Source organism: Medicago sativa, chromosome 3 (assembly GCF_051527215.1).
Source record: "Medicago sativa cultivar Bolivia chromosome 3, Bolivia_mono, whole genome shotgun sequence".
Taxonomy (NCBI): Eukaryota; Viridiplantae; Streptophyta; class Magnoliopsida; order Fabales; family Fabaceae; genus Medicago; species Medicago sativa.
This window is the reverse complement of record NC_140751.1, coordinates 31,247,863-31,262,083: the sequence shown is the minus strand read 5'-3', so window position 1 is coordinate 31,262,083 and position 14,221 is coordinate 31,247,863. Positions and strand designations below refer to the sequence as shown.

The 14,221-nt window shown below is 34.6% G+C and overlaps 1 protein-coding gene and 1 pseudogene across 3 annotated transcripts; one reads left to right on the top strand and one right to left on the bottom strand.

The window, feature by feature from the left end:
- The first annotated feature begins 375 nt into the window (after window positions 1–375).
- Window positions 376–6,759, top strand: LOC146937119 (two-component response regulator-like APRR1; annotated as a pseudogene). The gene is made up of 6 exons (XR_015030843.1): window positions 376–945; window positions 1,795–1,956; window positions 2,064–2,197; window positions 3,714–3,881; window positions 4,647–4,743; window positions 5,557–6,759. The product of XR_015030843.1 is annotated as a two-component response regulator-like APRR1 (transcript).
- A 979-nt stretch (window positions 6,760–7,738) lies between these two features.
- On the bottom strand, window positions 7,739–11,051 carry LOC146937118 (vesicle transport v-SNARE 13-like). 2 transcript variants are annotated; one of them, XM_085751580.1, is made up of 6 exons: window positions 10,854–11,051; window positions 10,443–10,559; window positions 9,255–9,313; window positions 8,983–9,171; window positions 8,286–8,456; window positions 7,739–8,062 (listed from the first exon to the last, which is right to left on the bottom strand). In XM_085751580.1, exons 2-6 carry the CDS (start codon window positions 10,534–10,536, stop codon window positions 7,910–7,912), a joined length of 666 nt encoding a protein of 221 aa, XP_085607706.1. In that variant the 5' UTR covers window positions 10,537–10,559; window positions 10,854–11,051; the 3' UTR covers window positions 7,739–7,909. The 2 variants fall into 2 exon arrangements, with proteins under 2 accessions (XP_085607706.1, XP_085607707.1); XM_085751581.1 differs by having other exon boundaries at window positions 9,255–9,308; window positions 10,854–11,038.
- Window positions 11,052–14,221: the final 3,170 nt, after the last annotated feature.

The following is a 14,221-nucleotide window of genomic DNA, read 5'->3' as shown; positions in this document are numbered from 1 at the left end:
TTGGTTGAAGGAAAGTCCCCAATCTTTCCCCTTGATTCAAACGTCATTAACATTGAGTCGTTCGATCTGTATTTTCAACGGTGCCAATAATGAAACATCAAATCTTATGTTGGAGGAGGAACCATTTATGTCCCTTCTTTTCCTCCTTACGATTATCTTCTTAATTGTCCTGATTAAACGTCCTTTTACCTCTTATCCGACAAAGACTTTTTTAGTTACTCACCTTTTTGTTAAAGTGATGAGATATTTTGGAGTATACCCCACAAAGAAAAATCTACAAGTGACGTGTCCTTTGCTCTATCTCTACCTAACCATCCCAACGGCAACACCCAATCTCCTTCCCTTTTTTTATTGCACTTTTTCCCTCTCTTTTCCACGTCCCTCCTTTCACTACCCTACACCATCTACTCCCGCGCATGTTAGTCTTCACCATTTCCAAATTAAGATCTTCATCTTCTAACAAATGCTTCAACTTTCAATTTTTGTAAAAACTAATTTTCTAAAACTTTGCTAACATGCGCCGTAGAAACACAGCCTTTATCTCTGTCGGTTTATTTGTTCTGACAACGTTGTCGTCCTCGGTTTGTTGGATATAGTTGTTTGATCAACTTGGAAAATCATGGGTTTTCAATTTTATGGCTTAAATCAATGGTTTTGTATAGTGGGGGTTGTGAAAAAAATGATTTGTATTTATTTTTAATGGAAGTTCTCTAGTGTTTTTGATTTAGAAGGTAAAGGGTTTTTGTGATTGTAAAGTTTTTGTATTTTTAGTAAAGTGATTTTATTTTTTTTGGGGTATGGAGAGTGAAGGGTTTGATTTGAATAATAGTAAGAAAATTGGTGATGGTTTTGTTGATAGAAGTAAAGTGAGGATTTTGCTTTGTGATACTGATTCAAATACCTCTCAAGAGGTTTTTACACTTCTCTTGAGATGTTGTTATCAAGGTATGTATGAATGAATTCTGAACTTTTATACAATTAGCACATCATTTTTGCCTATTTTGTTGATTATGAATGGTTTTATTGTTTGTGAAATTCTGAATTTTTATATAAATATGTTTTTTTGTTTTGCTCATGTGTGTGTCAAATGATTCTATTTGAATTTGTTAGCCATATTTGTATGTTGGCCTGTGACGGCGCGGCCACAATCAAGGTTTTAGGAAAAGGTCTGTGACACCGAGGTTTTTGATGTATTTGTGACTGTAGTGTGATCATCGCGATCAAGGCTGCATCAGCATCCTTTGACCGCCATTCTCTAGGATAATTTTAGTCATTTTAATTTCATTCTTTAATGTTGGTTTCGATTAGTGATTGACCCTATCTTTTATTGTTTTTCACCTTTGAGGTCCATGTGTTGAATATGTGACGAGATGTATAGATATATATAAACATTCTAGATTCTCATCGGGTGTTTATAGTTTTGAGACTTAAGCAATATTGATTAATTTCCACCATGGTGTTATGTAATGGTTGATTTTGTGTTAGCCATCATAAATTGCAACACCTATCAAACCTACCATGTTTCTGCCATAGGCCGCAACGCCTGTTTATATGATGGATTTTTGGCTGGTCATCATAAAATGTAGTATTCCATTGATAACAGTATAACAGTGTCTAAAATTTGGCTTTTAATATCAGAGTATAAACATTTGGAGAAGTTTTTTCTATCAATTAAAAACTGGTTACTTTATTGATTTGTTTTATTCCTAGGGGGTTTAACGTAAAGTGGTTGGCTTGTGTAGTTTAAAGCTTATGCATTAATTTCTAAAACAGTTGATTTTTCATGCTTGACAGTTATTTCAGTGAAGTCAGCAAGACAAGTAATTGATGCACTGAATGCAGAGAAGGAAACTATAGATCTCATACTGGCTGAAGTTGGCCTTCCGAAGAAGAAGGGCATGAAGATGTTGAAGTACATAGCCCGAGACAAAGAATTGCGCAGAATTCCTATTATAAGTAAGATTTAGTTATTTACTTTGCTCTGACAAACCAATAAAATTCTTGAGTTAAATCAAATTATGTTCTGGTCCTCATCAATGTTTTGAACATCTTGTTTTGATAAGTGATGTCTGCACAAGATGAGGTATCCGTTGTTGTTAAGTGCTTGAGACTCGGAGCGGCAGACTATCTAGTAAAGCCTTTACGCACTAATGAACTCTTAAATTTGTGGACGCACATGTGGAGAAGGAGGCGCATGGTTTGTATTTTCCAACTTCATATCTATGAATCTTTATAATTTTGTAGTTCAATCATCCATAATTAATTTGTCACCAACTTACTGTGTCTGTAAACATTGTGCAATATTAAATGGATGTAGAGGACTAACTAACTTGGATTTACACCTTCGTTTTGTTCTGTCAACTTTCACCATCGCAACCATTGTATTTAGAAATTTAGAAATTTATGTGTGTGCTTTCCATTTTCATTTTTTGTTATCACTTTTATTTAAAAGAAATGTTACATTGTTTTGACTTTGTTTTCTATATCTAGAGTCTCGTATTGTTTTCCCTATTTCCAGTACAAATTTTTTAAAAATAGAAATTGAGTTATTACTTTTGAAATTAGTAAAACAAAATCAGATAATGAAAACAAATTAAACACTCCTGCAGATTGTCAGTATTTAAACCTTATGCAAATGTGAGTTTGAATTAATTTGAAAGGTCTTTGTCTACATGTGTTTAAGTTGTGAGATATTAGATGAGAGGAGAGAAAATAACAAGAACCTTGAATATAATGTAAAAAATATTATGTTTTCTTTACTTATCATAATCATTTGGTCAATCTTGTATGGAGTCATAGGGGATGCTTACTATGTCCTGGAAGCCATATTTCATATCAAATCATAGGGGATGCTTACTATTCCCTCTGTCCCTTAATATAAGACTCACTAACCTGATTCATGGGTATTAAGAAAAGTACTCCCTCCATCCCTTAATGTAGGCACCCATTGCCTTTTTCACATTTCTTAAGAAATGTTGTCAGTGTAATTAATGTGTCTGTTTTGTGTGTTAATATTACGAAATTGTCCTTTGCTTGTATGTGTATTAAATTTGACTTTTCATATTTCAAGACAAGATAGTAGTATTAATTAGGGGTATGCTTAGGAAAAAAATAATAAATGCTTATGAAAAGGGGTTTACATTTAGGGACGAAAATAAAATCAAATGGGTGCTTAGATATAGGGACGGAGGGAGTAGTTAATAGCAGCAAGCAATAAACTTGTCAGGGATGTATATTAGCTTTTCGAATTGGCCCTTATAATTATTGACCTCATACTTGCATTATGTGATTGTTTGCACTCTATCCACCAATACTTACGAAAGGGTCTTATATATAGGGACAGAAGGAGTATTTGCTAAGTTATTAAACCAAGAAATGTTCAAGAGAGTACCATCTTTATGTCTATGAAAATCAAACTGACGTCAATTGTAGTTGGGAGTTTTATTTTGCATTCAGTTATGTTATACGACTTTTTCAGATTATAAGTTGGAATTTTAAGAGACAATCATCCTTCACAGGAGATTTTCATATGAACTTATGGGGATCAACCATACAATATAATATGGAATGTAGAATGGTGACCTCTCAACCATAGTCTAGCTTGATTCTGCTCTTTGCATGTAGACACACACGACACTTTTATCTGGATTTTCCATTCTCGCATAGACCTTCCTGATTTCAAATTGAAATAGCTTTTATATTTTTGCTGGCAGCTTGGACTTGCAGAGAAGAACATGTTAAATTATGACTTTGATCTGGTAGTATCAGAGCCTAGCGATAACAATACAAACAGTACCACCCTGTTCTCCGATGACACTGATGATAACTCGAAGAGAAGCACTATTCAAGAGACAGGAATATCAGTCCAACAAGAGCAAGAGGTGAGCGTTAAAAAGCAGTATTTAAATAATGAACAATTTATGCGAGCACATGACTCATGATAAGCCTTGAAAATTGATTAATCTATGCACCGAAGATTTCTTAAATTAAACTTTGGAGTCACTTTGCGACCAACCTTTCAGAGTGCAAACTTTGACAGTGACATGCTTGCATGCTAAATATTTTCGTATCCCTTTTTCTTTGTAAATGCAATATCAAGTCTGATGCTGCTATAGAGATTGAACTATGTGCCCCACAAGTTATTGGTATGATAAATTGTTGATTACTGGATAAATGCAAATGACCATTTTTAAAGGAACATACATAACTATTCAGTTCCAACTCCTGAATTAGTTGCCCTAAAATAAATTTTAAGCTGCACGAGCTTGAAAACCATGAGCAGATCAGGAAGTTTATGAAGTAATACTTTGAAAAGAGTTGTATAATCATAAATTGAAGATATAAAATGTTGCAACATTAATACAAAAACAAAGAGGAAGGGTCACAATAGGAAAGTGGGGTGTGTCCATGCACAAAACCAGAGGTGATCCAATCGTGTAGAAACTAGAAACAGCTTTAAGTTTTTTGCGTATACAAATAAATGAGTGTGCAATGAAGTCAAAATACTCTAATACCTTTTTATTCACCCAGCTACATACTGCATAATGATATTTAAGCTATATGAGCAGATATTGTTATATAACTGCTCGTAACTTCAAATCTGAGATGCTGTCATATGTAGTTATTTCATGTATATACCTTTTCAGTCTACTATTGCTAATGCTGATGCTGTTGAGGAACCTCCAGATGATCATGCATCAGAATGTCAGCCTGATGTCCATGGAGTAAATGATCAGCGAACAGGTGTGCTTCTTTTCTTCATTCGTCTTTTTTATATAACTTTTTTTTTTTTTGCATTAGCATTGAAGTTATATAGTGGAATTGATGGAACCTGGGGAATGGGTGGGTCAGTTGTTGGGCTCAAAGTATGGGAAGCCTAGTACTTGGGGAGGATTATTCACATGAAACAGAATTGCTTAAAGGGAGGGAATTGGTTGCACTTGCTGAGTTGGCAGGGTGTTAGGACAGGTAGCAAAATAGTTGGAAGGAGGGGTTCATCTTCTGCAATAGTTCATTTTACAATCAGTAATACTATTTTCTCTTCTCTTAATCCGGATGCCTATCAGTAATGGCCAACTACTTCCAAAGTATTGTTAGAACAACCCATTCTAGTTATTGAATTCCATAAAATTAAACAAATAATGATTTATTTTGGTTTTCTCATCTTTCCCCACCTTTTTGGCAATTTATGTCTGCAAGTATGTAATTGTACATGTAACTGAATTACTTGTGGTAGCTCGTCTTCTATAACTCCATAGTTTCTACTTTCTAATCTGAAATGGCTTCAATCCAAAAGGGATTTTGTTGGAAATTCCACCTTTATTGTGATCTGCCCCTTGTCGCCTAATTACGACATTTGAGATGCCTTGTGTTGGCTTTGAGAGGGTGGAGGCACTCCTCACCTTACAAGCCGGTTTTGTAAGGATGAGTTAGGCCCCAAATTTTCAACAGATTTTTTAGGTCCTGAGGCTGAATAAAATTTTATTAAACTTGCGTGAATATATTGTTTCCATTTTTAATTGTTCTCTCTGATGATGCTGTAATTTATTTTTGTAGCTTCTTTTTCATTTGCTCCAAAGAAGAGCGAACTAAGGATTGGGGTTGGGGAGTCATCAGCTTTCTTCACATATGTTAAAGCATCAATGCTAAAAAGAAACCTTGAAGGGATTGTTCATGCTGACAATGCCGCCTTACATGTGAGGATGGAAGTTTTGCATGAAGCATGTGCTCAACAAGGGGTTAGTGATCTCGAAGTATGCAAAAATGGAGAAACTTGCGATAGTCAATCGCAAGATGACTTCCCCAGCAGCAATAGTATACCTGGTTCTTTATCTATTGAGAGATCTTGTACTCCACCTGCATCTTTGGAAGCCTCACAGAAAAACCGTTACGAAGAAGAAAATTTGCATCACAACAGTCTTATACATCCAAGAAATGGGACCTATTGTTCTGAGCTCGATATGTCTAACATGCCTGCGCAAAATTTGCATCACAACTGTCTGATGCATCCAAGAAATGGGGTTCATTGTCCTGAGCGTGAAAGATCTAACATGACTGCACAACATGCTTATCCATATTATTTGTCATCGGGAGTTAATCATGTTATGATGCCTTCATCGGCGCAAATGTATCAAAAGAATGTCCACGACCTGCAGAATCATGCTGGTACATCTATGATTGCTCACTACAATCATGTTCCACAAGGCGGTCCTCATACCACCGGAATGATGTCCTACCCCTATTACCCAATGAATATGTGCTTACAACCAGGTCAGATTCCTTCAGGTCAGTCATGGCCATCCTTCGGAAGTTCATCCGAAGCAAAATTAAGTAAAGTTGATAGGAGAGAAGCAGCATTGATTAAATTCAGACAGAAAAAGAAAGAGCGCTGTTTTGATAAGAAAATTAGGTATGTCAATCGGAAACAACTTGCTGAAAGACGGCCTCGTGTGAGGGGACAGTTTGTCAGTAAGATGAATGGTGTTAATGTGGATCTTAATGGACAGCCTCCTTCCATTGAATATGATGAAAATGAAGGGAGCTAGAGATTACTCTCCCAGGGATGCTTGAATATGTTAAACTGTCATGTCGTCGAAATGACTAAGGGCCAATCAGTTCCTATATTATCCTATCAAGGATCTGCCTCTATTCCTTCTTCAATGGAAAATTGTTGTCTCTGCATTAATTGGCCATCACTTGCTATGAGGGTTGCAGATCCAGTGTACACCCTCATCAATTATAGCTGGGTCATTTTCTGAATATTGCTTCCTCAAATGATCCGTCTGGCTATGAGATCATTGGAAGGTATACCTCTGTATACCTCCTGTCGACAATTTCCAATGCAGTTGAAAGTTTCATAACATTCTTAAGCTCTATTGAACTGATAAAAGCAGGCTGTGCTTTCATATATTTTTGTTAAGAAATCTTATTGTCCTGATGAGTTTTTTTTTTTTCTTTCAAAAATTCCATGTTTAATCAAAATTTACAACTATCTAAAAGCTTTTTCTGCTCGAATTTTCAAAGTACCATTTCTTTTAGCTCTATCTTTATGGAGTTCAGTAAAATTTCTCAACTATCCAAAGCCTTTCCTTTCTCTAATTCTGTGTGTTTGTGTGTGTTCCAGTCTTATATTACCGTATAATTGTTGTTAAATACCGTTGATGCGATCTTGATCACTAATGGTGAGACATTAAAAATGTTGATTTTGCTGTTTAATTCCTTGGTTTAGTAAGGACTCAGGAGCCAATGATCTTAATCACTAATTGCCAAGGTTTGCCTTGTACATACTGTGTTAATCTGATTCAGAAGGTTCGGATGGAGTAATGTACTGTGCTTTAATTATGGGGGATGTCAAAAATTAAAATTTCTGTTGTTTTTATAACTTGTGATTAGAGTTACTGTGTTACAAATTGTTGTCTAAACTACTAGAATGTTTCAAGTATAGATTGAATAGCTGGACTCCGTGGTTTAATTGTTTAGGAACAGAAAATTAAAATGTCTACGATTTTTATCCAAACAATAAATAAAAATACTTATTTTTCATCAATGGTTGAGCTATTATATCCTATAAATTGAAAATTCACTTTGGAATAGTGAAGTCCTAATATTGATGGACAACAACAAATTATTGCCATTCCACTGTTTAATTTACCAACTTTTTTTTTTTTATGCCATTCTGGTGATTTTTCTGCTTTTCTTTGCATGTGCTAGTTCAAACTTCAAAGTACCATAAAATTAATTGAACAATGCATAAAAGATGGAACGTTCTCATTAGATTGAATGAAAGAATTTTACATGTAATAAAAGAAACATGTAAGAACTATTTTTCATATAACTCTTGAAACACTGCCACATTGATGGGAAACATACACTTGAATCTGTGATACAACTATAAAGCAAAGATAGCAGACTAATGTGTCAGCTTAAAATATAGAATTAATATGATTGCAAGGACCAGAACCGCCATCAAGGAGCCAACAATCCATTTGTTCCTGCTCATCCTTTTTGACATGGCTGCCAAAATTTTCTTGCTCTTGCTAATGTTATCATCCACTCCATGAAGCTGAATCAGAAAAAAAAAAAAAAAATCAGTTAACATAGAAACTCATATTTGCCACGCCATGAAGTCGGATTGATTCAGCGTAGGGAAAACCATTCGAAATAATGAAGTGTCTTGTCTTGTATAAGTGTAGTTGTTAGTTGAGTTTGAGTATCAAATGTTAAATCATTTGGACTCAAGGGTCGCCGATGAATTACAAAACGGAGATCTAAGTGGTAGAACTTACCGATTTATGGGCATGGAGTAGAGATTGGCGTTGTTGATGCAAATCTTGGAGGATAGAGACACCTAGCTCCTCTGTCTCAAGCAATGTTTTTCTGCTGTTTGTTAACCTATCAGTGGATTGATTTAATCTCTCAGTAGTCATCAAAAGTCTTCCCTTTTGATCATTTGATACCTGTTCTAGCATTTGATAAGTAGCAATGAGAATTCGTAATAAATGAAGAGAGGCATAAACGTTGCTGCTTATGAGATACACAACTGAAATTCAAATGTCAAATGAATTCAATGTTGAGTTATAAACATCTCTACCGGGCAATACCTACCACTCTTCACCCTAGAAAGAACATAAAATATTTCAACCCATTTACATGTTTTATGAATGTACCATCCTGACTTGGAGGCTCATGTTTGAAAACAATTCATGACCTCCGATACGAAAATGGTATAATTAGTTGTATCTTAGTATTTTTCTCATTCAACAGGGTTTGAGCTCCGATCATTTAATTTGTTTAACTTCTTTAACCCTTAACTCATACCAGTTGAGCTACCCTACCCCCCACTAAATAAAAAGGCCTTTAGCAGTGTAAATTTACAAGTAACCCAGTATTTCATCTTCTTACATGCGTAATAGTAATCTAAACTCGCAGTTCAAAAAGATAAACACCTATTAATATCCGAGGAAGAATGGCTAAAAGATATACCGCTAGTGAATCAATCCTTCCTAACTCCAACAACTCATCTCGAGCAGTGATGTTGGCATTAGCTGATGTGACTCTTTTAAGTTCATTTTTCAAATTGTTCAAATCAGTTTTATATTCCCTTAATTTGGCAAGAAGGGTTGCCTTCATACTTGGCTGCAAGCTCCTAGCCTCAAGGTCCATTTTCCGAATCTGAACATTTTCAAGTGGGAATTATTAGAGTCAAACACCGGGGGGGGATGATGATGAGGAGGAGGGGAGAGGTTCAATTATACCAAGGTATCAGCATCCTCCAATCCAGCTTTTATTTCAGACAGTTTTTGCTTCTTCTGTTCTACAACACAAAATGGTAGCTAGTAAATCAATCAGGTAAACTTCGATACCATGCCATCTTTAGGAACTAAACAAATCAAAATTACCACATCTTTTTCTATGACAATATTCAAAGAACCAGTTTTCCAATAGAAGTTATTAACTCTACACAACTTAGCAAACCATCAATAGAAAACTAAATAAAAAGCAAAGTACTTGTTTGGTTTTATAGCACATTTTCTTCTTTTTTTGACAGTAAAGTTCCTCTCATTCAAATGAAAATATGTGCAGTGCAGTAGAATTATTGCATCTACTAACACAACACCCAAGTATTAACATCATGGACAACATGTCCAATCAATCTAGGATATAATGATCAATATCAGCTAGTTTCAGTTTACCATGATTAATTTCTTCTGTTTTTATTTTTATTTACAATTACAATATTGTCACCTTATTTTAACTCTGTTATACAAATATTTGAAAACATGAAATGTGACAAATATTGTAAATAAAAATAAATCTTCAAGTACAACAAGTTTAAATTCACAAACTTTAGTTTACATCTGATTATTAGCTTTAGAATGCGAAACAACATTATCATTTTTTTATATGTCTGTTCGGTTCAACGTCAGAGCTCCCACAATCAAGTTTGGGCCATTCAAACGTAATTTTCCCACAAATTTGTTATGTTTGGCTTCTGGCCTCAAAATCGACTCCAATCCCTAAATCAATCCTACCTAAAAGCTAAAAAATAGTCATTTTTCAAATTTATTACAATTGGAAGACATATACACATACACAATATCGATTCTGATTACAACAATTCAAACCTCTGTAACACCGACATCTATGATTGAAGGATGTCCGGTGTCCGACACCGACACATGTGATTTCATTCAATTAATTCATTTTCTCACATTATCACCGATGTCAATGTGCTATGTCAGGGTCATGCCCAGTGTCAGTGTCTGTGTTTCAAAAGTTCAAACACAACATGAACATATTCATACTTTAATCACTTAACTATCAACCCCCTTTCAGCCAAAATCAATTTTCACCATCACAAAACCAAACATATAATTATTTTTTTTCACATTCATAATAATCTAAAAAATAATTAACCACCTTAAACAAAGAGAATCCATTACCTCCATCGAGAGCAGAAGCTGCAGTACACTGTCGGGAAAGAATAGCCGATAGCTCACAATATTGCCGCTCGTACCCATCAAATACCTCACTCATCGTTCCGATTTCTCTACACCCACCTTTCCAATTCAAAATCCAACAAATCAAATTCAATACAAGAACAAAAAAATCTCAATTACTTATATGTCAAATTTCATCTCAAAAAAACAAGTAAAAATTGTACAATTGAGGCAATTGAATCACAGAAAATTATTATTAAAAAGCTCTGTAGCCCAAACAATTCGACAAGTGTCATTGTCCTTGTCCAACACATATGTGATTATATAGAATTATATCATTGTCTTTCGTGTAGAAATAGAAGAAGGTGCATGATCATGGATGAAGTGTTGAGAGAGGGTGATGAAAAAGAATACCGGAGAATGATCGGAGGGATCGCCGGAGATTGATCGGAGGAGAGGTGGCGGTGGGTGAGCCGAAACGGAGCTCTCTTCAAATGTTTATGAAGGAAAGGAAGAAGAATGACAAGTTGGTTGGATTCCAACTAACTTTGGTAGTTATTTACGTTTGTGCCATGGAATTTTTAGGTGGACATTTCTAACCTTTACATTCTTCAAAGAAAAATTCTAACCTTTTCAATTAAAAAGTTTGCCTTTCGAAGAAGAAATCGCCAATGTTTTGTTGGTAACCGTGTTTTTTTTTTTTAATTGGATTCATCCAATGTTTTTAAAATCGGACCAGACCAGTCGGTTCAACTGGTTGGACCGTGAATCGGAGTTGGCACCGGTCCGGACAACCTTAATAAACCGGTAGTCATATAGAACCAATAAAAAACCTGGAAAACCGGTTGGAACCACCATAAACCGGTAAACCTGTTGAACCGGGGTCGGTTTTTTGGAAAACGTCTGGTTCCATTTTCTTAAGTTTTAATACATGTTTACCCCATGTAATATTAACGATTTCCGGTTTATCCCTGTAAAAAATTTGTTTAGATTTCTGGAATATAAACAAATTTTTTACAGGGACAAACCGGAAATCGCTAATATTACATGGGTAAACATATATTAACCCTTTTCTTAATTTTTTTTTTCTCTTAAAAAACACAAATCAGAAGGAAGAGAAGCAATGTTATATGATGATCTAAAAACCATATGAAACAACAAAACATGTGACGATAATGAAAGTATAGAAAGAACAAGAAAGAAATGGGTATGAAAATCTCAACACCATACCAACTGAGCTAATCTCCCGAGGACTAATAACTAATACTTACACGTTAAACCTATGAATTATGGGTATGAAGCATTGGGAAAAAGTCTTAGGCTTTTTCTAATAGTAAAATAATGTATTGAGCCTTTTTTTTTGACAGGATATTGGGCCTATAATTGCATTGTAAAAAAAAAAGACATTGGTTGCAATATATACTTAATAAAATATTTTTATTGATTTATGAATTATCCAATTCAACAGGTTTAACCGGTTGAATCATGAACTGAAGTTCTCATCTGTTTGATGTTCGGTCCGATTTCAAAAATATTGATTTCATTAAATAAGAAAGTGAATATTAGAAAGGGTGCGTTAAAATAAATATTGCCTGTATTATTTTAAACGAAAAACATAGGTCGGTGGAAGTAAAGTTGAAAACGTTTGCTCTCAAGATGTTTTTCATGAAAACTTTATTGCGAGAACTAACATTTCTCTTCTCGTTGTGGTCTTCTCTTCCAACCACACTTTCTTTGGTCTCAAGGTTCCAATATGAGATTTCCCTACTATTATTTTAAGGGTCTTGCTAACCAGTGCCCTCAGGGTAATGATTAAGGAATCTACAAATAGAAATTTTGTCTTGGAAATACAATATGTTACTTTTGATAAAATAATGATTACACAATTTTTTCATGAAAACTTACTTGTTTTATATGTTTAACCATGCCTTTAGGACACTAGTTAGCATTCTCCTTATCTTAGTTGAAAAAACAAAAAGTTTTGAAGTTTTTAGTTTTAGATGACGTGAAGAAAAAAAAAATCTTATTTGATGATAACATAAAAAGTTTTTATATAATCAGTGTGTATAAATAATTAATATTTTCAAATTAAGGTTCGAATAATTTAATATTGATTTTTTTATAAGAAGCAGTTAGTTACAAACATATAGCCAAATAGTTGGCTAAAGTTGGTTACTTGACGAACAAGCAACTATTATAGATAAGCTGTAAACATTCTGCTCATTCACTAATGAAATTCTCTTACACGTTCACTAATGCAATTCTCTTACAACATGTTATTCTCTTTTCTAACCTTCATCATCATTCTCTCATTATTCATCATGTTTCATAGATTATTTAGATTGCAAGAAATTAATAAGATGCTCTAACAGTTCGCATCAAGAGTCTTGGGATAATTCTCTGGGAAATACAAGAAAATTGTGAGGGGAACAATCTCTAAGAAACACAAGTGAAGTGTGGGTGATTTCAGAAAGTTCTTGCAAATGGTGATTTTTCATAAAATCATCCAATTTTTTATGGAAATAATTGGGAAAGAGAGTGCATTGATGAAGTCGTTGCTTGGTGCTCATGATGTTTTTGAAGTTGTGCGGAAAGGATACGAAGATTTGGGAGCAAATCCAACTAATGTAAAATGATCGGCCTTCAAAGATTTAAGAACGAAATATTGCAAGGTGTTGTGCTACATTGATCAAAATGTAGATTCTCAACAATGTGAGAAAATCTCAAAGGTAACCAAATCAAAGGAAGCCTGGGATATATTAGAGAAGTATCATGATGGTGGAGAAAAGGTGAAGTCGTCCAAGCTTCAATCTTTCACAAGAAAATATAAACTGATGCTTATGGAAGATGAATGTAACATACTATTTCTCAAAGCTAATTATTATGGTGAATCAAATGAAAGAACGCGGAGATGTTGTAACTGATCAACAATTGGTTGAAAAGATAATGAGGCCCATGACATCTAATTTTGATTATGTAGTACTGGTTATTTAAGAATTAAAAGATGTTAGAACTATGAAGATTGAAGAAATTACAAGTTCTCTTGAGGCTCATGAACTTTTTCTGATTGAGAGAGAATCTGGAAGATCAGTTCAATAAGCATTGCATGCTTAAATTACCCAGAAAGATGGTAATGATTAGAAGTCAAATAAGAAAGGCAAAAGGAAGTTAAAAAATGGAAACTAGTATAACTCAAGAAAGACCAAGATTGATGACAAAGTTGAATCCTCCAAGAAACGAGGATGTTTTTGTAGCAATCAAGGAAATAAGAAAGACTTTGATAAGAGAAGAGTTAAATAATATAATTGGGAGAAGTTTGGACATTATGTTGATGAGTGCTTGCATAGAAAAGATGTTAAGAAAGGTCATATGAATGATGAAGAAGCAAACATGGCTTATGATGATGATTCTGATTTAGAAGTGGTATTGTTCACGTATGTAAACATGAATTACAACAGATGAGCTATTCAGTATAGCTGCCTATGAGGAGCTCCAAGAATACTCTAAAATGACTAAGGTGAAAATACAGTGTTTATTCTAGAATAAATGGATCCCCCTTGCTTTCTAAGTGCCATCTTTTATAGTCATCACTTTCTCGACCTAATGGGCCTCTCTTTGGATGTCCAGACCCATTAGCGGAATTAGCTACTCCTTCTCTATGCATCTCCTCCGTATAAGACACAAGGAGCTGGAGCACATGATGCTTACGTCACTTATCCGTGCAGGATGTGTGGCACACCATGAAACACTTCTTATGAGGACCACAACTTTCACTTGGACAA

What these genes read in the sequence shown, in the direction of transcription:
- LOC146937118 (XM_085751580.1), bottom strand. Translation starts at nt 10,536, where the DNA reads ATGAGTGAGGTATTTGATGGGTACGAGCGGCAATATTGTGAGCTATCG. An exon ending in GAAGGATTGATTCACTAGCG is followed by an intron (nt 8,457 to 8,982) that starts GTATATCTTTTA and finishes ATGCTAGAACAG; the next exon opens with GTATCAAATGATCAAAAGGG. An exon ending in TACTCCATGCCCATAAATCG is followed by an intron (nt 8,063 to 8,285) that starts GTAAGTTCTACC and finishes TTTCTGATTCAG; the next exon opens with CTTCATGGAGTGGATGATAA.